The sequence below is a fragment of the Perca fluviatilis genome, chromosome 16 (genome assembly GCF_010015445.1).
Source record: "Perca fluviatilis chromosome 16, GENO_Pfluv_1.0, whole genome shotgun sequence".
NCBI lineage: Eukaryota > Metazoa > Chordata > Actinopteri > Perciformes > Percidae > Perca > Perca fluviatilis.
In genome coordinates this window covers 17,952,613-17,979,427 of record NC_053127.1, presented here as the reverse complement: position 1 = coordinate 17,979,427, position 26,815 = coordinate 17,952,613, and the positions used below count along the sequence as shown (strand labels likewise).

The window sequence follows — 26,815 nt, the reverse complement described above, 5'->3', positions numbered from 1 at the left end:
GTGACTGTGCTGGCCACTCCATATTTTTAAGCTTACAATCTTGTGGCATAGCTTGGACATGTTTTGGGTCATTATGTTGCTGTAGGAGGAACCCCTGACCAACTATAATACCAGACCGTACTGCATGGTGCTGCAAAATGCTGTGGTAGCCGTTTTGGTTCAGGGTGCCTTTCACTCTGTACAAATCACCGGCCCTGGATCCAGCAAAACAGCCCATCATGCTTCCTCCTTCATGTTTGACAGTTGATGTCACACACTGAGGAACCATCCTTTCGCCTACTCGACAGCGTACAAAAATCCTGCGTGATGAACCAAAGATTTAAAATTTTGATTCATCAGTACATAACACCTTCTTCTAGTCTTCAGTAGTCCATTGCCGATGTTTCTTGGCCCAGGCAAGCCTCTTTTTCTTATTCTGACGTCTTAGCAATGGATTTCTTGCTGCAACTGGACCTATCAAACCTGCAGCTCGAAGTCTTCTCTTTACAGTTGAAAGTGAGACTTGCTTATTACGACCACTATTAAGCTGTGCTTGAAGCTGTTGTCCTGTGAGCCGCCTATCACGCAAGCTGTTGACTCTCAGAAACTTGTCTTCTGATTGTGTTGTGGCTTTGGGTCTGCCAGACCTCTTCCTGTCAGAGTTTCCCCCAGTTTCTAAGTGCCTTTTGATGGTGAAGAATACTGTACTCACTGACACCTTGACTTTCATCGCAATTTCTCTGTAGGAAAGACCAACATTCTTAAGTGTTATGATGGTCTATCTCTCTTCCATTGTTAATTGCCTTTTTCCCGCTATTTTTATAGCAACACACTAGTTTCTGCAGTACAATACTGTTCATATAATGCTCACGAGGGTATGGTACCACAGTGTGTTCCAACAATACTTTTATACAAACAGAGGGGGTTGTAAGTAATCCAGATAAATTGGAACACCTGTGGGAATTGGTAGCACCAACTTTCAAGCTTGATCAACCTTCATTGCTGCAGAACAGCTTTACATTGTTTACCCATTTCTTGTTCCCTGATAAAGGCCTTTTTGAAAAATACTGAAATGTACATTATTTTTCAGTTTTGGGTAAACTTACTTTTTTTTAAGGTCAGGCAGTTCACCACTTACCTTTGTACCATTTCAAGCTATTCATTGGACTAAAATTTTCCTACCTGCACATTTAACATGTATCTGTTTTGCAGATTGAGTCTCAGGTCCCAGCTGCTTTGATGGATGATGTTAGCAGCTTTACAGAGATGTTGCCGTGTAACTGACATGGAGTCAGTTTGCTGACTTCTTCAATAATTATCACTTATGGTTGCATTGGCCGCTGTTTAAACGCATGTCAATATTATTAACAATATTGTCACATTAATTAATTAGACAGAATTCATTTTAAGATTTAATTAAATTAATAAATATGATCATCACTGAGGAGATTGGCAGCCCCTCTACTACATTAAACCCTCTGTAGTCTCGCTTTGCCAGACCTTCCTCCACTGCTGCGGAGGAGTGTCTGGCTAGTCCACACAGCATTCCAGGATGGGAGGAAAACATGCTCTGGATTATTGGCATTTCTTTAAACCAATCACAATCGTCTTGGGTGGTGCTAGGCACCGGGAAAAGCCACGGTGCCGCTGCCTCTGGAAGGAACTTATTTTGGTGGAACATGTACGTTCAAAGGTTGTTTAGTTGTGCAACAGAAAACTCAGATTGGACAGCTAGTCTAGCTAGCTGTCTGGATTTACACTGCAGAGATCTGGGAAAAGGTTAACCATAGTCCTCATAAATCGACCAGAGTTTAAAATGGCAACACAAAGGAAGCCCAAGGCAACGGATATCCTGGCTGAATTTCCGTTGGCAACGAAGCAATCCTGGAAGTGGAACGTCGAGGATATAGACTAAACCCTCTGTGGCATCAGGGTTTTTTTACAAAACAAAATGACACAAGAGCCCCTTTTCTTCAGTTTCCCACAAAGGCAAATTAAACGGTTGACTGAAAAAAAAAAAATCACATCACAACACATGTTAAAGTGATGGACAGTAACATTTGACAGGTAGCAACAGGTTCATATGAAATGCATGACTACCAATATGAGAAAGGTAGAGACAAATTAGCCTATGCATCATATTTCACTTATTATATATTATTTTGTTGTTTATTTTTAGTGGTGACTAATTGGGCCATCAGGTGTGCCAGTTCACATGCATATACTAAAGTAAACATGTTGGGAATATGTGTATACTGCTTTTTAAGTTAATGTGTTGGCATGCATGAGCAGAAATAGCAGATTTATACATGTATATTGTAAGTATGCTCACATATATACAAATAAAGAGGTGTATTTGTACATGTATTTCTGCAACAACAACAAAAAATAATTAATACATGTCAATGTTTAAATTTCTATGGGTGCATGTACATCTGTAAGACAGATGTTGGGAACATGCATGTATATGAGATGTACATGTACCATTGTTATGTTTATGACCAGGTAGCAGTGGTGGGAAGAGGAGGTAGGTTTGTATTTACATTAAGATGAAGTTCATCAATATGTATTTGTGATCTGTGGTGCATATACAAGTGAAGATATTCATGGTAATGACAAAATAATTAATCGCAAGATTAAAAAAAGAGTCACAAGAAAAAATTATGAACATTTAATGGCTGTTAAATAAGCCACAGCCGGCTGAAATCCCCAACTCCTCAAACTAAACAGGACCCAGCAATTATTTAATCAGTGGACAAATTAATAAGACATATGATATGAAATTAATATGAGAATGTATTTTAACAGTCCGTCTGCTCTCAGAATTGTTCCACTGACAGAAACACCCACTCACTCGTGGCAAAAACCAGCAGAGACACATACACATACATCAAACTCAGTCACCTCTCTTTTTTTTCTACCTCTCTCTCTCACTCACTCCCTGTTTTTTTCCCATATATTTTTGGATTGAGGTTTTTCTACTTGTGAAAATACAAACTGTTGTCACAAAGACGGGCATGAGAGCTGACAAGGACCAGCTTTAGCAGAAAACCTCCATCTGATAAGCCTCATCGCCTGGCTGAGAGCAGTAAGAGGAGTGTCAGAAAGACAGACTGACAGGTGAAAAAGAGAGAGCGAGGATGGGGTGCAAAGGGGATGAAAGGAGCAAATGAAAGCAGGCTGGCTAACAGTGTTTGAACTGTGGGGTCACCCGCACTCTAGGGAGCCGAGTTTCAAGTCTGCAGAGTAGTGATCAGAACACATTTGAGCTCAGACTGGAGGGAAGAGGCTGAGATGAAGGGAAAAGGAGCAAACTAAGCTGGGAATAGGGAGAAAGGAGAATCATGTTTTTTCCTCACCTCCCTCTCTCCCCATGGAGAGGAATGCATTAGCAGCGAATGGCAGAAAAGAGCTGAGAGGGCCCAACAGTATTTTTCCCCAACAGGGGCGCATGCACAGCGCTTATATCACAAGCAGGCAGCCAAGACAAGACAACATGACAGCCTTATTCATTAGATCAAAGGAAACAGGTTGTTACTACTGCGGGAACCACAGATAAACCATCAAAACTGTGTGATTTAACTTCATCCAAGGACTGTGATGTGCATGGCATGTGTTAGCTGGCCAGGCAGACTTCAAGATAAATCAACAAATAATTTTTCACTTCAAGCCACTAAAACGACAGTTAGCTCTCCATGTCTTCTCCAATCTGGAGATAAGGCCAGCCTGGGCCTGACAAAAATAATGAGAGACCACAGTTGATCCGTTGAAGCACCACTGTTGGATAAAGATAAACTGCAACTCTGTGATTTGTCAAACAGACCACAAAGCCAAAAAAAGAGACAGCAGGCACATCCTACACTTCAAAGAAGGACATGCAACAGGCGACCAACAAAAAAATGGCTTCTTACTAGATTTGCAGCTAAATCAATAATGAAAACAATTAATGGAAATCAAATAACTAGCTCTCTTTACTGTCTCTGTTCAATGTCACATTGTCAGTGTCCTCCAGAAGTCACCTTGGGCAAAGACAGACAGCCTCCACACAGCTGTGATATCTGCTGTCTCTCTCTTACCCATCAAGGCAGTACTCTAAAAACATTTCCTCAACAGAGGCGCTGGATAGGCTGCCCATCTTATCGCCTACAGCCGTCTCTCCCGGAGGTCAACCTGGGTCATACAACACGTTCTGTCTGACCCCACCACCAGCTTCTGCGCCAATTGAATGTCTCTGGTACTTCACTACTATCCCCGCGAGGAGATGTGGACGTGTGCGCCCTTGATCTTCTGTCCAGTGGTCTGAACCGAGGCTTGTTGGATGTTACCGTAAAAGAGTCCCACCCGACCGAAATAGAGTTGGACACCCGCGATGGTCTGCCACAACGCGCGCATCTGCAGTAAAGGGAGCGCAGCTGGACTCACACCGCCTGATGCTCAAATTCGCTGCTACATGTCACCCACATTGCACCGAGAATTGGGTGTCTGAGAATACAAAAAAACTTAAAAAAAAAAAAAAAAACACTCATGCGCGCTACCCTCCCAAATGCTCATACTCACACTGAACAATACCACGCACGTCCCCCCGGGGTATCGGATGATGAATGTGAGGCAGGTGACAGATTTGGCCATCACGCTTTATGACTGGGGAGTTTTAGAGCATCTGGCAATGAGAATACAATTGGGCTTTAGACTGCAGCCAGTCCCCATTTATCAGAAGCAATATGCGAGCTGCTACAGCCTGAGTGAATAGGAGAGCGGTTGATAAGCCACAAAGCATGATGTATAGTGATGGAGTGCTTTACGTCCTACTGCGTGTTTAGACAATTATACTGTAATTACACTTATAACGCGTGTGTGATGGACCTATAATCACCTAATTACACCGATTAAACCCACAAAGCGCGCACTGACGCGCGCGACGCACGCAAACAGCTGGAAAGACAGGAGCAGTTGAAATAGTCGGAATGCAAAGAGACACATAGCCTACATAATTTCGTTGTCAGCCATTAAAACAGCACAGCTACTAGACTGTCAACACGAACATAGAGGTCTATTTATACACGCTCGCGCACAAGCACGCTCCGCACATTTACACTGATTACAACAGGTGCAGTCGCCTGCGCGGCTCTGCGGCCATCAGCGGGACCGACGCATGGGCGGTCGGTCGAGGTAATCACCTTGATCACCTTTAACACACCAACCCAGAGGTGGCACACTAATTAGCCGTCGGGGTATAGCCTACCTGCCTTTGAAAAGATTGGTCCCCCGGTGTGAGATACACCCCGCTCGGTTAGAACACCGTTGGCGGAGATGGTGAGGGTCTTTTGAATTGCCAAGATGTGTTTAGTCTGTTTGCATCTGCCCTGTGCTCTTGAGGAGTCCGTCCGACAGCCAAAGATAGACTCATGCAGTCTGTGTGGGACCTGCCTCGGGGATTCACCAACGTGTCATGTGCTGCACACTTTTTAGATAGTTGTTTAAAAAAATATCAACTGGTTAGATGAGGAGGGGGAGGATGAGGATGATGGTCGTGGTGGTGCTGCAAGATTTTGTCCGTTTTAGCTGAAGCCAAGACCCACATGAATGGCCTCCCATCCGTTTTCTACATCTCACTTCTCATCGCCATATCTTGAGAATTTGGGATGAAGCAGTTGGTAGGAGTGCCAAATCTTCGTCCTATCAGCTCGCCCAGACGGACGCCACCCAACCGCCCACGGGTCTGGGTCTAACAACCGGAGCTGGTGCTGCTGCTGTTGCCGGTCTCCTCTAATAAAATAATAAATCACGATTTAAATTCAATCTTCTCTGTCAAATCAACACGGGATGATGCCCGGTGAAAGCTTTGAGGGCAGATCGGTAAAACAGCGGAGAGATGGGAAGGGCTCTCCGGACGCTCCCGGTGCATTTATCTCGGCTACTCCAGGTGACAGATTTAACCTATTTATCAGTCCAGTCCGGTAAGGGAGGGGCCACATGGGGGCCACGGCAGCAGAGGTGCGACTGTGTATAGGTGAGCGGGGAATATGCGACGCCGTGGCGCTCAATGGGAGCTACACTGTTTGCAGGTGTGTGCGTGTGTGTGAGAGTCGGAGAGAGACAGAGAGAGAGAGAGAGAGAGAGAGAGAGAGAGAGAGAGAGAGAGGGTGTGTGAGGTCCGAGCAATTAAGGTTTCAATGGATCAGTGAAGCTGCCTCTCCCCTGGGTAGGTGTGCGTGTGTATTAATTTAGCCATTCTTCACAGCTTTAAGAGTCATTGATGACCAATTATGGTGCTTAGGAAATGACATCAGCCGCAGTACTTAAATGATGCAGTGTGTGTGTGTCTAATGCCCCCTCCTCCCTACCACCCATCCTTAAATCTTCATCTTCTTCTTTGTGGGCCAGGCATCAAGATTCAAGGCACCTTCCTCCACCCAAACCTCTCTTTTTTTTTTTTTTTTTTTATAACTGTCATTATACCTATCCCCTCCTGTTATCTTCTGGTCATACTGTGTATTCGCTCTCTGCCTCTGATTAGAATACCCCACCACTATCCCATTTACTTCTACTATAGCCTACTAATTATGTAATAGCTTATGTGACGCCTATTTTTTCCCCAGCAGTGGGGCCATAGCAGCTCAGTTGCAGATCTTGAGGTTGAAAACTGCGTTTCCTGAAATGTTATGAAGTAACTTATTTAACCAGCCAATCTATCTCCCTCCCGCTGATTGCAATGGGTAAATACAGTAAGTGTAATGGGCCACTAGACTGCAGTTTGTCTGGGAATTGAGGCTTCAGTGAAGATAACACAGTCACCCTGGTGCTCTAACAGCACTGTGGATAGCTTAGGGGTTTGAAGGTTCATGGGAAGATTAGGCCAATCAGAGATACAAAGTCATTAAAGTTACTGTTTGATTCTCATAGAAATCATGGTAAGAAGGTGGAAGTTCTATATATTCGCGCATATCTATGGTGCTGATTTCTTGGCGCTGTCCATGGTGCTGAAAGGCTTTCTCAGGCAGAGGCAGGACAAATGAAGATGAAGTAATGCGCCTCATGTCAGCGTTTACAGACAACCTAAACTGCATGAATGCGATTTATGTGATTTTATATTAGATTTGAGTTTGTTCAAAGGCACCAGGATTCTCTTGAGAGAGAAATAAAAGAAATAAAGAGCATATTTCCTTTTCATGCATAACCACTAAGTCTATAATAAATCCATAAATGTAATTTCAAAGATATAGGTCACCGTTGATTGATGAACCCTTATATCATAACAATTTTATAATACTTCACCCACAAAAATAACACTTTATGACCACTTTCTGACTTTTTGGAGAGAAACTACAGGCAAAATTATAATTTTTTCAAGCACTGGTCAATTAGAGATTTTGGATTTTAGATTATTGGGAAAAAAAAACCCATCTAAAATACACATTTAGCTGTTTAATTTACACCTGTAGATTTCTCCTAAATTCAGTCAATAAAAACATCAAAAGCTTGAGGTCCAGCTCATTGAGTAATATATCTTGAAGTATAAAAAGTAATCTTTATTTCCCTATGTTTATACTTATAGCCAAGGCTTTATCCATTGAATGGTAACTTATCTCCTAAATTAATCCAAGAGCTAGACCTTTGCTTAATGGTGTAATGTGCTTCTTAAAAATGTACGGTTTATACTTTATTTTATATAGTTTTAGAAACTCAAACATGTTTATGCATTTAAACTGGGTATTTTCGGTTAGGTCTCTCAAGAAATAATCCAAAACAGAGTCAGTGATCTTTGTCATACTTTTAAGTCTCTTAACTCTATTGGAGGGATGGGTACCATTCTTCCCAAATATACTGCTCATTTGGTGTTTTGATAATGGTGATTACAAGGTTGTCTGACATGTTGCTCCAAAATCTCTCACATTTTCAGCTCAATGGTGTTTTAAGCCCCCAACGTCTCCTTCCAGGCAGCGCTGTGACCATTGACTTCAAGGCACCTATCCCTAACCTTAACCTTAACCTTAACCCTAAACCTAACAATAACCATAACCATTGCCTAATCCTAGTGCCTTCCAGGCAGTGCTGCCTAGAAGGAGACATTGGGGGCTTAAAACACCCATAAACACATTTTCAGCCCATCAAACCATTCAGTGAGTCCTCTAGCATTTTTCCTTTAAAGCAACTACAAGGAGTTTTTAACTGATTATGAAACAGTCTGAATTTAATACTGATGCCTCTATATGACCTACATAAGCAAACGACACCATCAGTGAGAGGATTGGTGATTTCTATTTAGTTATGCTTAATGCCTGACCCTGGGTCTGATTCACCGATTTACAGCACGCAGACCGGCTGTGCCAATGTTTACATATTCATAGGCAATTCCACAGTGAGTATTAGCCACTTAAAGGGAAGCAGGAGTTTTTTCTTTAGAGAAAAAAAAAAAGAATTGTCTGAAGAACAAAAAAAAGCTAAACGGGACAGTGATGGTGCACAGGCAAAAACAGGAGTCATGGATGAATTGTGGGATTTAAAAGGGTTCTTTACACATCCTGAATTGGCCCTCTTTATTTATGAAATACATTGCGAGATGTGGTTTTACGTTGGTGGCTAAAACAAAGCTACGTACCATTTCATGTTGCCATTGCTTCTGAGATATATCTTGCTGTTGGCTTATGAAGACATTACAAGGGAATGTTGATAACTTCAGCAGAATCAACCAAATAACTATTACCAAGCATCCAAATATCTTAGTTGTAGGCTTACATGTAAGCTAACCTACGTGTATGAACAGTACATATGTCAAATTAACATTACTATATCATATTGACATCAAGATCGTTGCGAGGTATGGTGGTGCTGCTCATGGAAACACTACTGGTTTTGTCCACAGGGGACAAAACCTGTTGTTCAAAATCAACACAAAATGAAAGTTCCTTGTACCCATCAGTAGGATTAAAGCAACACTAGAGAACTTTTCCCGCTTCGGTCCCCCTACAGGTTGGAAGCGGATTTATCCATTACATTATATTGTCCAGTTCATTCGACTCAAACAGCTAACCGATCTGGCAAACTTGTATAATGTAATGTAATGGACAATTCCGCTTCCAACCTGTAGGGGGAGCAAAGCGGGTAAAGTTCTTTACGGGTAAACTTTTTCAACCGGTTTCAGCACTGATTACAAAATACAACATGGTGAATGTTGGAATGCTACAATTGAAAACTATAAAGTTCAATCCTCTACCTTGCACGGCAACTGGATTCTCACGATATCATGAGATCACGCGAGAATAGCAGCATCACATATCCCGTTTCCAAACAGTTTCCAATGGCTTCTCATCTGGTTCTATGTTAACAAACCATCTGGCGTGTCAGGTTATCCTCTACTGGGTCCCATCCAGGTCCTTGATCTCTAATGGTCGCCATATTAAGGGAGTCCATCTGCTGTCCTAACTTTGCACAGCTGTGTGGCGGACAACTGACCAGGTGATAATTTAAACCTAATGGTGAGTTAAGGACAATTTTTTTAGGTGTTGAGAAATCCAATTTAGTGATTTTTGTAGGTGGAGGATGCGTTTACTGTTCATTATGCTTCAAAGATAGGACATTTGCAATTCATACACAAGAAAATAAAATCACTCTGTCACATAATAACAAAATGTCAGCAGCTCCTCTTTATGTTTCCATCAATAGATACCGATCCACTGAGTCAAAGAACTTGACTTATTTTCAGCTGTGTTGCAGTTCCCTGCTGACTGACTGATAATACACTTCACCCTGAGTATAACATGGATTTCACATTCATAGATGGATCTTGCTAAGTTAGCTGAGCGAATTGACAATTGGCAAAACCTCTGGCTTCACAAATATAAAGAGATGAGAGGAATGAGAGGAAGTCTAAACCATCAAACAGAGCCACAGGGACACGCTAACATGGACTCCGACCTCACAGCAAATCAATACAGGGAGTCATGTTGGCAATCAAAAGTGGCTGCCCTATTTCTTCCAGTAATGTTTGCTCTGTCAGACCATTTATTGCTACTAATAGAGATATACTTTTATCCTGCCTCCTGAGCTTTAATCACTACATAAATGCGACCATGACTAAAACATAGCCTGAAGTGACAGACACAAATTAGATTGTTGACAGTGGAAAGTGCCAAGAACTATAAGGGAACAACATGCTGTAAAATGTATTAAAAGTGCTAAATTTTAATTTTAAGTCAAATTTACTCAATAAATAAGTAAAATAACAGTATTAAGGCTAGGGTAGGCAGTTCCTTTGTGCATCATTGGGTAATTCAGCATATTGTAATTCAAGTGGATTGAAAGAAAACTATGCCTCTGCAATCCTCTTTGCACTGTTTTCAGTCTTTAGTAAATGTAGCCTGTGACATGAGACTTTGGCCAATCACAGGTCAATTCAGAGAGAGGATATTCCTATTGGCTGTTCTACAAATGCAAATGTCCCTTCAGATGGTGAAAGCCTGTTTCAATGCCGGGAAGTGCAATGCAACATTACAAAGAATGAAACACTTTTACATTTTGGAAAACAAAATAACATTTTAGAAAACAAATTTACATTTTGGAAAACAAAATAACATTTTAGAAAACAAATTTACATTTTAGAAAACAAATTTACATTTTGGAAAACAAAATAACATTTTAGAAAACAAATTTACATTTTGGAAAACAAAATAACATTTTAGAAAACAAATTTACATTTTCGAAAACAAAATAACATTTTCGAAAACAAATTTACATTTTAGAAAACAAATTTACATTTTGGAAAACAAAATAACATTTTAGAAAACAAATTTACATTTTCGAAAACAAATTAACAAGATGCAAAACACTTTTACCAGTCCCGAAACAAATTTACAAATGACAGATTCTTCACGGAAAGGGGAATGTACCACATACCGGAAGTGATGAGGTTTTTGTATACATGTCGCCTTGACTACGGCAGTTATGGATCGAATGCGTCAATAGAGCCGCCATCTTGGAACAGGGGAGGCACTGCCTTATATACTGTCTATGGGCCGTCCTTAATGCATCAGCGTCAAGCAATGTAGGCAAGGTCTAACGGAAATAAAATCACTATAAATCGTCAAAATCTCATGCGATGTTCTAGTTTTTTTAAACAAAAAGACAAAGAGACTAATTAATGTGTTAATACAAAGAATATTTATTATAATCAGTTCACAGATATGAGTACAAACGGAAACTTCACCCCCTTCTGAACTAAGAGGTTCTGCTTCAAAGTGAAGTTTAAACAGACTGAAATGTCCAGGCTCACTCCCCCACTAATGATTCATTTATTTCTGCATGTATTTATTTATTTAACGAGACTTTAAGTCGTGTTTCGTCGTCCACAGTCCGAGTCCCGCCAGACTCCCTTTAGGAAACCTGTGATTTAAACTTCAGCAGGCTGTGACAGTCCGCTCCGTTCAGTCCTGGATCTGATTCTCCCGGGCTTCCCTTCCCTCCAGCGGGCCCAGCAATACGGCCTGGGTTTCCAGCTGCGTGGTGTCGGTTTTGGCTCCCAGGAATGGGCAGTGAGCTCCAGGTCCTGCAGCTGCAGACGGACTCAGCAGCCCCCTGCTGTAGCTTCGATCCGGCCGCGGCTGTCGATACGTTCCCTGTGTTTCCGTCAGGTCCGCGTCATATATAAAACTCCAAACACCGACCACACGTAAAGTCACCATAAACTTCATTCACGCCATATACCCACTCACAACAACACAAATTGACTGCGCTCACCAACAACACCTCTTCCCGTCGTATGTGGTACATTCCCTTTCCGTGAAGAATCTGTCATTTGTAAATTTGTTTCGGGACTCGTAAAAGTGTTTTGCATCTTGTTAATTTGTTTTCTAAAATGTAAATTTGTTTTCGAAAATGTAAATTTGTTTTCTAAAATGTTATTTTGTTTTCCAAAATGTAAATTTGTTTTCGAAAATGTAAATTTGTTTTCGAAATGTTATTTTTGTTTTCCAAAATGTAAATTTGTTTTCTAAAATGTTATTTTGTTTTCCAAAATGTAAATTTGTTTTCTAAAATGTTATTTTGTTTTCTAAAATGTAAATTTGTTTTCTAAAATGTAAATTTGTTTTCCAAAATGTAAATTTGTTTTCTAAAATGTTATTTTGTTTTCCAAAATGTTAATTTGTTTTCCAAAATGTTATTTTGTTTTCCAAAATGTTATTTTGTTTTCCAAAATGTAAATTTGTTTTCTAAAATGTTATTTTGTTTTCTAAAATGTAAATTTGTTTTCTAAAATGTAAATTTGTTTTCCAAAATGTAAATTTGTTTTCTAAAATGTTATTTTGTTTTCCAAAATGTTAATTTGTTTTCCAAAATGTTATTTTGTTTTCCAAAATGTAAATTTGTTTTCCAAAATGTAAATTTGTTTTCCAAAATGTAAAAGTGTTTCATTCTTTGTAATGTTGCATTGCACTTCCCGGCCACCGTACGTTAGGGATGGAACGGCTCCACTAGTCACAGTTTGGGGCATGCCTTTTGTATTACCTGACAATGACAAAAAAGTGGAGGACAAATCGGCAGTTGTGCAAGCACTGTGCAACCCGTGTGGCTTAAGCTAGCGGCAATACTTCCAATATGATGCCGCATTTATGAAGACATCACGCCAGTGTGTCTGTTGACAGTGCAAAGAGAAGAGTCAGGTAGGAAAGGCACCTCCTTCTTTCCACAGTGGGTAAACAGCCTCTCCATACAGACACAATTCAATTCATAACCAAAGCATTGGACGGGTTTATAGCAAAAGATATGCAGTCGTGGAGGATGCAGGGTTTCAGCATATGATTAAAGTAACGTTACTCGAGCCACGCTATAATATCCATTCTCGCCGACATTTCAGCATCACAGTAAATCCCGAACTATATTATATAAACTATATACATTTCTTGCAGAGGAACATGAAAATAGAATGAACAGAGCGGTGTTGTTTTAAAAACAGTGTACAGTGTACAGTGTGTGTTTGGGTTATGTTGCACTTAGTGTGTTTTGTTTATTTATTTATTTATTTTAATAACACAGTGGCACTTTTCCTTTTGATAAGAAATACAGCCATATTCTTTTCATTGTATTTAAAATACTGCAATTTGGAAAAACTACTATTTACATTAAGAACAGGCATGTCATACTGTAGGTTACTGTTATTTAAAAAAAAAAAGTATAGTGCTTGTTGAGCGTATGTTGATGGCCTTATTCTAATATGGCCATTTTTATATAAAAAAAGCTGGGAGGTCAGGGAAGGCAGCCTCTCTTTTTGCAGGAACACCCTGATCACATTCACACAGTTGCACATTCATACCTGGAAGCTACAGTACAAGAACAGTCTGATCTGTTGGCCACTGGATGGGTTGGGGTTAAGTGCCTTGCTCAAGGGCACCTCAGTGGTGGTAATGAGGGAGGGACAAGGGCTTTTCACTTCCCCCAAGATTTTACCCTGTCAGTCTGGGGATTGAACCAACGACCTCCCCACAAGCTCTCTTCTCTAACCTTTAGGCCACCACTGTCCGACTTGTTTGCTTGCACTAATTAGAAAACCTAATCTTTTGATAAAGATTTGACAATGAATGTGTGTGTGTTTATGTACCATATTTTCTTAGCCAGAAGTGTTTTAAGGCAAACAGTTAACTATTTTTATGCCAAAAAAAATAATTTTAGTGTATGAAGCGTGTCTATTGGCCCATGCTGGTCTTGAGGGAGGGGCAGAGAGGGAATGCTGTAGGGGCAGAGCTATATTTTCAAATTCTGCCGTTTGTTTTGCTTTTACGAGAAAACTGCCTACCCCAACTTTAAATGGTCCACATTAAAAAAGAGAACTATGCAGTAGCAAAAAAAAAAAAGAGTGAATTTATAGTTGAAAGAGTCTCTGTTGAGGTCACACTATAGCGGTCTTCTGAACAAGAACATTAGCATTTCAAAGTTCATGGATATGGCAGTTAATTTCCTCCATGACAGTGAAAGGTGACGATAATGTGCTTGTCTTATTATGATACAACTCCAGCTGGAGATAACGGGAAATTAACTGTGTAAAGCCGCAGGCACGGTCCTCTTCTGTACGTAAAAGTGTGGTACTTCAAATTCTTCTTATATAATTTGTACTTTGTAAAGTGCAAACTGCCTTGATCAAGTTTTCTGCTCCCTCATGAAGTGGGAACCTGGCAGCCACAGGAACATGAGAAGCAGATTATGGTTTCAGATCACAACCCTGCTGTATAATACATTCAACATCCCTCTAAATCTAACCTCATTTTCGTTAGCATTTAAATATTGTCATCATCCATTCCACTCCACATCCCGGCCATGCTTATTCCAAGTCCTGCAGCAATAATTACCTTCTATGGGGAAAAAACTGGATCCTGTCAGCCAGAGTTTGGCGCCGCAGGCAACATTGAAAATTAATTTTAAGACCCCTAAGGAGTTTGATTTACATTCGCCTATACCCAGGATGGTTAACAGGAGGAGATACTAAAACAATCAGCAGATAAGTGTGACATGGCGCGTTTCTGTGCGTACATGAATAAGTAGGCTAAATGATTGGCAAATGAACAAGAGACTGACATCAAGAGAAATCAAATGGTGAAACAGGTTAATGCTGAAACTGGACCTGTGACATAAATACATAACTCAATCGCAACATTAAAGTTTAATGGTCATCCAGTCAAACAATAAGCTTGCCCATCATGTGCGCTTATACAAATATCTGTCTCTGTTCCTCACACACAAACACACAAATGAATACATGTCCTGCAACAATATCCTCAAAGCTGGGGGTCAAACGTAAAGTTCCCCCCAAGTAGGTTACGTCTGCAACACCACATGAATAATGCACTGACCGGATTTACCATCCAAATCTTTGCAGAAAAGAGTGTGTGCAGACCCATCTGCCCGCAGATGTGACATTGAAGCATTAAACAAGGTAGTGAACACTATTACACATCATTAAAATGACTGACTTATAGGTTGTAGAAAATTTGGGAGGACTAGAAAAGTAAAATGCTTGTTTTGCATTGTTTTGCTTGGGGCACTAGGGCTAAGGCCAGAGGTATCCTGTCCATAGTTCAGTAGATAGGTGCAACGGCACTACATATTCCAAAAATACACAAATTCGCTGTACATGCTATGTTACTTAAAGAATCATGACTTGTGATAGGTGTAAAAATTTTGACTTTTTTGGTACACCAAAGCAAGAGCAAGATAGTCAAAGGCTGTATAAACAGTGGCAAACGTTTTCAATGTTTATTAACAGATATTTCAGTAAATACTATTGTACTTGCAAACAAAAGTGAATAAATATCTTAAAGATATTGTCACAAACCGGCTCAATGCATGTGACAAAGAGGTGAGACCAAACAGGTTAAAGTGCCAAATGAAATGCTTATTGTTAAAGAAACAAGATGAACTACTAACATAGGAATCATGACATGTGTGGAATCAATGGTATCAGTAGTGTAAGTGATATGTGGGTGAGTGAAAGATGTGTAGATAAATGACATCTGTAACAAAAGAGATCAAACAAACCCAAACCAAAAGATGTAGAGCCTAGGAGAGGGAAAAGGTAGCCAAAGAACAATGAGACATGACTTGTACAAATAGTCTTGGTTGAGGCCTACCCAGGTGTCCACCAATTAACTAACGACCCTTCCCATACTGCCAGCTCAGCCAGAGAAGCCAACAGCAGGCAGAAAAGGGAGGGGTCATAACACTATTAATGTTGAATGTTTGATCTGTGCATTTATGCCTCTGAAAGTGACTAAATGTGATCACAATACATTATTGAAGAGGAAAATCTTACTGGATACAACAATACAAGTGGCTACTTTATAAGGCTGTGCAGTTTTTAAAAGTATCACAGTATGTCAAGAAACATTCAGTCAGTCAGTCATTCATGTCCCCATTCCATATTATGTACAAATACAATAACATATACTCTATTTAGTAAATGTAGATATTTTGGCAGAACCATCACACCACCATTCACCATTTTCCCATCATTTTTTCCTCCGTTTCCTTTGTAGATTAAATTATGCGGACATGCTGTCCATCAGCACCACACTCAAAATAGAGACATTTTAGATTGCATGGTGGCATTAGTGAGCATATTTGATCCAAGCATTTTTTCCCCACTTGGAATGTGCTGTACTTGCGCAAAGAAAACACTGTCTGAATTAGTATATACCATGCAACTAGGACACAGAGAGTGTCTTTAAGAAAGTTCATGAAGCTTCACCTGCTCACTGTTTGTAAGCTGTCAGCTTAATAACTAAAGTAAAGTGTGTTTGACAGCCTGTAATGACATTAGCCATGGTAACTTTAACATAGATTGTCGCCCTTGCTGTCCACAGACCATAAAATTACAACTCCGGATTAGTGACAGGCAAAGCGAGAGGCTGGTAGAACTGCTAACAAGTTAGCTCTGCACTGCGACTACCCCGATGACCTGCATGTGCCTGCTGGAGACTGACATGATGGATGTATCCTCAAAATGTAACACTGCTTCCATTTGAAGATTACTGGGTGACTCATCATTTCCCTTAAATAAATGGACACACACACACACACACACACACACACACACACACACACACACACACACACACACACACACACACACACACACACACACACACACACACACACACACACGTTTCCACTACAATATATCATATTGCTATATGTCAGTCACTGTGTCATTCACTGTGGACATCACTGATCCACAGGTTTATACTTTATGTTCTTTGCAGATTTCATTTCCTCATTTAATTATCTAGTGATATTTTGGTAAATTAAAAGCTCAATTTATCCCACAGTCTCTCCCAGCATTCAATAGGAGCTGCTAAACCCTAGAACAATTACATGTTTAATGGTGTTTCAGGGAAAGGTTTAGTGCAACGTGATGTTATTTGTCTAAATGCTATTTTAGAGGCTATATCCACCTGAGAAAAATAAATGGAGGTGATGGAAATCTTGCATGAAAATGCACAAATGTAATGCACAAAAAATCCAGCTTTAGGAACCTTCAATGCAAAAATATCAAGAATCAGCCTTCAGAAATCCCATATCAGCGGAACCTTGGCAAACATACACACACACCCACACACACACACACACACACACACACACACACACACACACACACACACACACACACACACACACACACACACACACACACACACATACATAGCATGAATAAATCTCACACCTTGGTAGGTTTAAGCTGTTCTAGTCCGTTTTCTCTTCTGAGCCAGGCGGCTGCCAGTCCATCATCCCTCCAGACACCCGAATCCAGCAATGCAGCAAAATTCTTCTTATCCCGTCTGGTTTCGAAATGGTGTGAGTTTGGATCAGCCTGAATTTATATCCAAAAAGCACACACACACATGGACAGAGTCAATAAACTAATAAAAACATTCCACTGGACACATTTTGTGTGAGTGTCGCTAAATCTCTATGTATCTTTGTGTATAACTGTATGAAAAGCGACAGTAATGGTGCACATCTGAACCTGTTTTAATTTAAGCCGTAGACAGGTAGACGAAAAATGGGAAAGGTAACTGAATCAATGAGATGAGACAGAAGTTAGAGTGCAGCACCGTAGCCCGTCTCTGTGTGAGCAGCATTATGAGCACGAATGGGGTTACTTTAAAAACTCACGCTGGAGTTACTCATGTGCACCACACACAAAAAAGCAGACTCACTTCCGTAAACACACACACACACACACACACACACACACACACACACACACTTGTAATCATGTTTTAATTAAAACATGATTACATGACTTTTAATTCATGATATGCTAATATTGCCGGCATCACTGCTGATCTCTGAGAATATAAAATTAACAGGATTACAAGTTCATATGAGCTCAAAACTTCATGATTCGCAAAGTAAACAAGCAATTCTGCAATGCCTAATGAGTGGATTCTGACTCTGAAAAACACTGCCCCAGAGAACCGAAAAAGGTTTTACAGTACAGTATTTCCGATTATTATTTTGAAAGCAACTCAACAATTCTGCACAAAAACATTTTACTTTATTAAAATTTTGACAGGACTATTCTAATGTGACTGGAGCTACGGCAGAGGTGTCAAGAGTATTCACATTCATTACTCAGGTAGAAGTATAGATACTAGGGTTTTAAAAGACTTTTGTAGAAGTTGAAGTATCAACTCAAGCTTTTTACTTAAAGGTCACATGGCATGAAAATTTCACTTCATGAGGTTTTTTAACATTAATATGAGTTCCCCCAGCCTGCCTATGGTCCCCCAGTGGCTAGAAATGGCGATAGGTGTAAACCGAGCCCTGGGTATCCTGCTTTGCCTTTGAGAAAATGAAAGCTCAGATGGGCCGATCTGGAATCTTCTCCTTATGAGGTCATAAGGAGCAAGGTTACCTCCCCTTTCTCTGCTTTGCCCGCCCAGAGAATTTAGCCCACCAATGAGAGAGAGACATCATGGCTTTCAAACGAGCAAAGTGGCAATTGGTCAAGGCCACACCCCCACCCTCCACCTTGCCCCCCCCCCCTCTCCTCCTCAATAGCTACAGACACAGAAATGGCACATACTAAGGAAAGCTCATTGTGGGACTGGCTCTAGTCGCTGTAATTCTGCACCAAGGCTGAATTTTGGGAAACAGACTTCAGATACAGTATTAGGTGACCACTAAGGGCTATATAAAAGCATCCAAAGAGCACCATGTTATGGGACCTTTAAGTAAAAGTGTAAAAGTACTGTTTCAAAACTACTTAAAGTATAAAAGTAAAAGTAATGTAAGGGAAAAAAATAATATCAATATGCTTTTTCAAATATGACAGCGAGTTTTGGAAACAATTAGCTCGTGGTACTTGGGTGCGCAGAGCTTGCAGCGCATTCGAAAGGAGCTGTTTTTGCATCCAACCATTTAGAAAAATTCTTCAAGGTACGGCCAGGGATGTAGAAGGTTGGCTGGTCTTCCTGGCTACCAGCCTCCTTGTTGGTGCCTGGTTGGGACATTTCACTCAAGTTCTCTTGAGTCTCTGCCACGGACATCTTTGTACTAGGCTACATATGTCTGCTATTTCCTTGCTGGAGTGTGACGTGATTTGTGTCATGTGCAGGTGCGATGGATCGCATACAAACCAATAGGGTGTCGGAATGGTATATGTTTATACTTCTCATCCAACCACAGTCAAATTCACTCTATCCGGATGGTGCGATTTATCTGGATAGGTTTTTTCTTTTTTTTTTAATCTTTTTTTTTAATGCTGACAAGCCGGAATGAAAACAAGCCAAACTGAAATGGGAGTAACAAGGCTATTTTTAAAATGTAAGGACTAGAAAGTACAGATAATTGCGTCAAAATGTAAGGAGTAGAAGTAAAAAGTCTGCTGTAAAATAATTACTCCAGTAAAGTATAGATAACCAAAATTTCTACTTAAGTAATGTAACAAAGTATTTCTTCTTGACACCTCTGAGCTACGGGTTAAACAAAATTTAATAAACAGCTCTGTGCCCGAGGCATTTTGTTTCAGCAGATACATATCACAGATAATACTGCATGGACAACACTTTACTTTATCTCAGTCTTTCGGATCTGTCCTCTGTAGCTTAGATCCTTAGAATTTAAATAGGCAATACACTTTTGTCTTCATAGCCAGCATATATAGCAGCATGTCAAAACAGTCCGGAGATTATTGCAAGTGAAGACTATTCCCTGCAGCTAATAATTCTTTTGTCAATAATGCATGAAGTCATATAAATCACAATACATCTGTTTATCTGCTCTCTCCAAGGTCACTCCTCTTCCTCTGCTTCATCTTTTCATTTTGCAGCCATCATTTCTTCCCCACAATGGCTATCTGAACATTATCCCTCATCATCCATCCAATCCGGCTCTTCATACTGTCTCCTAACTTTCAGCCAGCTCTCAGCCGTGTAAATAAGTAATGACCATCTTGGCATGGTTCTAAGTTAGTTTGTTTTCTCTGAAACAAACTCAGGCTGCAAAAATCAAACATTTCTGCTCTGCCGAAGGGCACAGCTGTGCATGTGTGCACACTGCAGTCCTGTAGATGCACGCACGTGCGGGTGATCGTACACAAACAGGCACACGCACATACACACACATGCGACAGTGCATCTACCCCCGAATCCCTGCTGAGCCATCACAAGTCACGGCTCTCTAAATTAAATAACAGCAAATTAGATTAAAGTAAATGAAACATCACTGAGGAGCAGGGGGACGAGAGGATGGAAGGGTTGTGCAGGGATAGTGATGGGAAGGAGAGCGGGGAAGAGGTGGCAAAGAGTGGCAGCAAAAGAGTCTATGTAGGTGGAAGAGATGTAGTGGAGAGAAAGAGGTGAGGGAGAAGAGAGAAAAGAGGAAGGTGAAGTTAAGGAGAAAGAGTGAATGATAGAGGAGCGTAGAGAGGGGACGAGCAGAAAGGTTGCAGTAAACAAACAATAAGGAGCCAGGAGGACCGTGTGTGTGTGGGTGTGTGTGTGTGTGTGTGTGTGTGTGTGTGTGTGTGTGTGTGTGTGTGTGTGTGTCTAAATCTGTATAAAATAAAGTGTCCTTTTGTAAACCGACTCTGAATAGAAAATGTGATGGAAATACACGTTTCATGTGTGGCGAGCTCGTCAGACTCAAGTGAAAAGAATATTTAACTCAGGTGCCACGGGAATTGCCATGGCAACATATTAGCTTTCCGAGTCATATGTTTATTGGACCAAACTCACAGCTGACATCAGAGCGCATTACTACGACAACATTATCAAACTTTTTACAGTAAATGTACCAGTCACGACCGTTTAAAGAGTGCAGCATGACAATAAAAGACTGTTTTGTTCCATGGAAGTTCTGATCAAGGGCCATAACACTGTGGAGTGCCACTATAGACCTTTTTGAGTTGTCAGTGATGACATGTGTAGCAATAAAGCATGACGGAATTAGCAAGCTAGCTAATTCTACCATACTTTAGCTAACTAGCCAGTCAGCCACTAAATGAGTTACAGTTAACAATTTTAATGCTTTATCCACACACTCTTGTTACAGTGTAGGAAAGCACATTGCTATCCCCAGATGAGTGACAACTTTGTTTGGATCATTTTCTGTAACAACCAGTGTAGCATAAAAGCATGGTGGAATTAGCAAGCTAGCTAGTCAGCCGTCTGTGATAAATTCATCATTGGTTTCCACTGGTTTTCTGCCACCATAATGGGTGCGCAACTGCAGTAACGTAAACCGTGATGTCAATTTTAAATTGGTCTATAGCAAAGCGGAGAATATTTTCCACCTACAATAGTACCCTTTTTTGTGTGAATAATGCACCATGTTTCCTCAGGTATCAATATCACCCCTGGGAGGGAGCACTAAACTGGAGACGTAGGCAGATGACCGTGGAGGGAATCTTCATTCTGTGGTGGGCAGTATATCAACAAAAGGCACAAGGAGGCAGAAACCAGAGAGAGTGATGGAGCTCCACCTGCCCCATCACCCCCCAACCCACCCCCATCGGCTGTAACCTGTTCCACTCACCCCAATCCTTTGAGCTTTCATCCCCCTCAATTTACACCATTTCCAGCCTTTTCTCTTTCTCCTCACCCTCCTCATCTCATCCCAGTACTTCTACTTTAGATTTCATTTAACTCCTTCACCTTTCCTTCCACCAACCCAATTTTCTCAGTTTATCGTTCGACAGTTGCCTTTTCCTATCATCCATGTCTCCCTCGATTCCTCCCCCATCCTCTCTTCTCACCTCCTGCTGGCACAATCCCCAGAGAGGCGAAAAAGGAGGTCAGCTTTGTCACAACACAGGTTCACATTGCATTGCCACAGCGTTGGGGCTGCCAGGATGCAGGATTGATGTGCTGGGGGTTTTCCGCTGGCCCGGAGAGTAGCTGTACAGAGCAGAAATCATCTACCTAGAGATGAATACAAAGAGAGGCAAAGGTAGAAAGTGAAGAAGGAGAAAATCAAATATACTTTATGTGAGATTAGTTTAGAGGGACATTAGAGGACCAAGTGGGAACCACTGGATCTGTTTTTGAAAGGGTAAATCTGTCAATGGGTAAAACCCTGATTTCTCACTCAAAATGCATAGTTGTTCGGTAATAAGTACTTCTTGTAAGTTTTCTTCTTTTCAATGTATAAAATCTTGAAGCGGCATCAATAGATTTGCGGTCATACTACTTATTACCTTTGTACAGTATATGTTGTGTGTGTATATGCTTCCTGTTGCCAGTTTTTTTGTTCTTTTTTGTTTCATGTTTACTGACTAACAATGTCTCTTTGAACTGCATTGAATGAAAGAGATAATGAACAGGATGTAGTAAGTGTGTGATTCATTAATACTGAGTACGCACACACACACACACACACACACACACACACACACACAGACAGACACACACACACACACACACACACACACACACACACACACACACAAACACAAACACACAAGGCCAGGGATAAAAAAACAAAACAAGGTAGTATGCCCTTGTTTGAACTACGACAGTGGGCAAAGGTTCCCATCTGTTGTATGTTTAATGCCCCATAATAAACGTGTCACTCTATCTGTCAATAATGCCTTCATAAGATCGCTTTTATTGGTCTCTATCCTACCAAACAGGACACTCTTCAACATCTCAACCCAGCTACAATAATGTCTGACCAGGAGAGGCTGAGTATGATAGCTGTTTGTACTGTAGTGCTCATAGTGAAATTAGTGAAATCAAGTAAAAAAACAAATACTTTTTGTGCATGTCATGGTTAACATTGAACTTGGCCACCTCCTGCACATCGCCATCTGTCAACAGATTCTGAGGAAGAAAAAAACACACATGTACCATCCCTTCTGCATGTTAACATGCAGAGATGTTCACAAACACACCAGCTGTCCTTTAACATGCAATCAAATACACATTAAATAAATAATTTGAACATATTGCGTAGTCAGAGTAACTGTTGCAGTGTTTTGTGTCCATTAGTGGAAATAGAATATATATATTTTTTTAAATGCACTTTAAGGTGATAATTATACCTGTCCAGTCTCCATGATCGATTTTTTTAAATGAAAAAACACATCATTTAAAACAGCTTAGAAGCCAGATATCAAACCTTCCTATCACATGAAAGCACAAAAAGGAGCCAGATAAAGTAACCAGCAAAGCTTAGCGTCCCACTGATGCAGGCGGTATAAGCCGAATGACACATGAACAGGGTGGGGTAGGCAGTCAGGGACAAGCTCACCTTGATGTGGGACAGCCAATCAGAGGCCAGTGTTTCCATTCATCTCATGTATAGCAGCAGCTCTATGAAAAGACCTCCAACCGTCCTGGAAAGTAGACCTGGAAAAACAACAAGCAGAAGAGCGGAACAGATAAAGATGATCATTTCTGTGTCACATCATCATCAACGCACACACACACACACACACACACACACACACACACACACACACACACAGCTGATGTCATCTGTTATAGGCCTGAATAAGGAATTGCCTGCATTTTTTTCTTTTACAATATTTCTAAAAGTCAAACAAAAGCCTGAGAAACTCTTTGCAGCAGCTATACTAACACTGGCATAAGAAGATTGAATGTCCCAATCGCTTTCCTGTGAATATGACTGTGTGTGCCCTTGTTTATGCTGTGAGTGTGTCAGTATGCATTCACGTGTGTCTGCTCACACAGTATTGATTCAGCAACAAGAGGCTCAAAGACATGTGGGAAGAAAGATGTCTAGTGAACAATTAAAGGCTAGTTTGTGTCTTCACCCTCTTGTTAATATTCACTCGTTCTTTTTATGTGGGGCAACCGTACAAAGAACATGAAAGACTGCTTGGATGAATAATGATGAGGAGAGAGAGAGAGACATCAATCATTTGTTCTTTTCAGGGGTTAAGACTTAAGTGGTGCATGTGAGGAAGAAGAGACAGCAATGTTTTTCTGCAATTACATGTCGCTGGTGCTGTGAATGGAAATAACCAGGGTTGTGTTTTTTTTCTACGTCTTTGTCTGCTTATTAGCTTCGTCATGAAAGGGAGAGCATGAGCCAGCGATATAATGGGCTAAGAAATAAAAAGATAAGAGTGTGGATACAATTTAGAGTTTGAGTGAATGAACTTTAGAAATTTGTAAAACAAGGCCAAGGCCGGGAAAATGTGCCTCTGTTTGTGTTTGTGTGTATGTGTATGTGTGTGTGTGTGTGTTGTTGTGTGTGTGTGTGTGTGTGTGTGTGTGTGTTGTTGTTTGTGCGTATGCGGCTTTTTGTATGTTTGTCACGCATGTTGTCAGTGTGCATGTTTGAGTCTATAATCTGATTCAGGACCACATCAGAAGGACGAAGGGCTCAAGGACATACTTAATATGGAGAGGTGCTCCCCATTAGCGGACAGCTAACTGCAGAGTAACAAAATAGGTATACCTGAACGCCTCTTGCTTCACCCCCAAAATCAAAAATACATATTTTCCTCTTACCTGTAGTGTTATTTATCATTTCAGATTTTTTTGGTGTGAGTTACCCAATGTTGTAGATATCGGACATAGATATGTCTATCTTCTCTCGCATAATGGGACTAAATGGCACTCGGCTTGTGGTGCTTATGGAAGAGAGGCTCATGGACCGACATTGCTAGCTTGTGGAGATTAGTTTATACTAATGGTGGGCGGATCGATCCAAATATCGATAATATCGATACCAACGTTGGTATTAATATTGATCAATATTGATCAATACCAATGTAATGAGATTGATACTTTAGTTTTAGCTTTTCTCCAGTATGCACTGCTGTGGTTTCATCACAGAGGCGTCCTGGCTGTCGGTGTCTGTGTAACCCCTCAGTCACATTAGCTACAAGAGACAGCGACAAAGAGGCAGGCTGCCATCATGTTCAAGTGTTGCTCCTGTCACAGTGCAGAGCAGGCACACTTTGCTCCTCCTCCCCCCTCTTGTGATTTGATGTTGTACCGTCACGTGACTTAGTGGCGCCAGGCAAACAAGCAAGCAACCAGCCAGGCCCAGCAACGGCCAGCAGCACACACACACACACAAGGAAGAGGAGTGCTGTGTGGCTATATTTTCATGCCAAAAACGAAACAACGGCAAGCTGTATAATTTGTAATAAGGCTGTAAGATACAGCATTTGGAAATTCTGTCCTGGGTTTTAACTTAATCTTAATCTAAAGGAAAAATCACAAAAACACTTAGTATCGGTATCGGTGATACTGGCCCTGTATTTACTTGGTATCGGATCGATACCAAATTTAGCAGTATCGTACACCACTAGTTTATAGCTAAATGATACTGCTAGCTCACCTGAATGTTACAGCTCAGCCAAGGAGGACGCTATTGTCTACGTCTTTTGCTGTCACAAGCCTCTCATCCATGAGTATGCTTCCTTCTGCATGGTGATTTGGTACCCAGATCCTTGCGTTAATGCAAGCAGGTTCTCAGTACAACTTCTGTGTTTATTCGGAAAGCTGAGGTTGAGGGCATTTTAATAGCAGCTGATTAGGTCGGGAGACATACTCTCACTTCCCCTGGGCATTTGCAACAGCCAAAACCAGATATCTGGAAAAGTTCCCATAATTCAACAGAAAATTAGACGCAGCACTGACTGGTTTGCTTATTCTGTGTTTACAATATGTTTTGTTGTAAATACTCTTAGTGAATTAGTCAGTCCTACAACTGCATACACTTGCCCACCAAAGTGCGTAACAATTATACAGAATGTTGTGGTTTGTATAAAACGGTGGAAATACAAGGCAAAACCTAGAACCCACACATTACAAGCTCTTAAAAGTTCAGGCTACAGGTCATTAAGTCCCCGTAGTGGAAGACAGCTATTGGTTACAGTCCTGCTTCAGATGTGTTAAAAAGTGACGTGAAAGAGGTTTGGAAGAAGGGGGATTGTTGTATTTGCACTGAGGAGGTTGAAGACCAACGATACAAAGGACAGAGTAGCTAATTTTCTTGGAAGTCATGAGTCCTGTCAAAGTTCACTTTACAATAAACTCTTTTTAAATTGGATGTGAGAAAATTCACATAAATATAAAAGGACATCTTTTTTTAAACTTTCTTTTTAATAAAAAAAGGACAACACACATTAATTAACATTTCTGTAAATGTGCCAGTGTTAGCCAGCCGGCAAATTTTCAACTGTAGTCTAAGTGGGGGATCTAATATGACTATACAGGGATCTTGTTAGCAAACCTTAAGTATTTAACATGCAATTAAGCAACAAAGATTAGACTGAAACGGCTAGTTCATCTAAAAAATATTCTCTTTTAAATGTGCAAACCAGTGCAAGCAAATATCTAAAAACACACAGAGGCCTATCCTCTCTCACACACACACCCTTTCTTGCTCTCACTCTCAGTTATCAATACATTGAAATTCTGTAAAGATAAGCTGCAACCTGACATTTATTTTACCATCTCCATTTTTGAAAAGTGTGACATGTAGGTCTAGATAAGCACTTCTAGAGCTCAAGTTCTCTTATCAGATAATAAAAACAAGTATGTTTTAGATGGTGTCCTCTAACAGCACAAATGCATGCAAACATTTTCTGGTTTAAAAACAACATGGAAAAATCCTTCACACACGTCAGCCTCTGACAACCGGCTAGAACATCCATCATTCTGCTGCTGCGTGCTGTTTCCTCTGCTGAGTCATCTCCTTCAAATTGTCTTTGTTAATGCTAAATCATCTTTTTAAATGAAACAACTGAAGTTTTTTCTATGGTGGCAGAGTTTGGAGCTCAGATTGGCTGCTCCAGATGACCCCCTTAAATGTAATTAGCTCAGAGAATGTGGAACTCAATATTTGTAATGAGTTTGACAAG

The 26,815-nt window shown here is 40.6% G+C and overlaps 1 protein-coding gene across 5 annotated transcripts in view; it reads right to left on the bottom strand.

The window, feature by feature from the left end:
- The window catches only part of caln2 (calneuron 2), a 29,650-nt gene extending 23,591 nt beyond the window's left edge, over positions 1-6,059 (bottom strand). Inside the window, exon 1 of one of the 5 annotated variants that reach the window (XM_039826435.1) lies at positions 5,222-6,059. Coding sequence is in view for 1 of the 5 variants with exons in the window: in XM_039826434.1 (XP_039682368.1) it covers positions 4,056-4,114 (59 nt within the window). In the remaining 4 variants the exon portion in view is untranslated. The other 4 variants (XM_039826436.1, XM_039826437.1, XM_039826438.1 and 1 more) reach the window with 4 other exon arrangements.
- Positions 6,060-26,815: the final 20,756 nt, after the last annotated feature.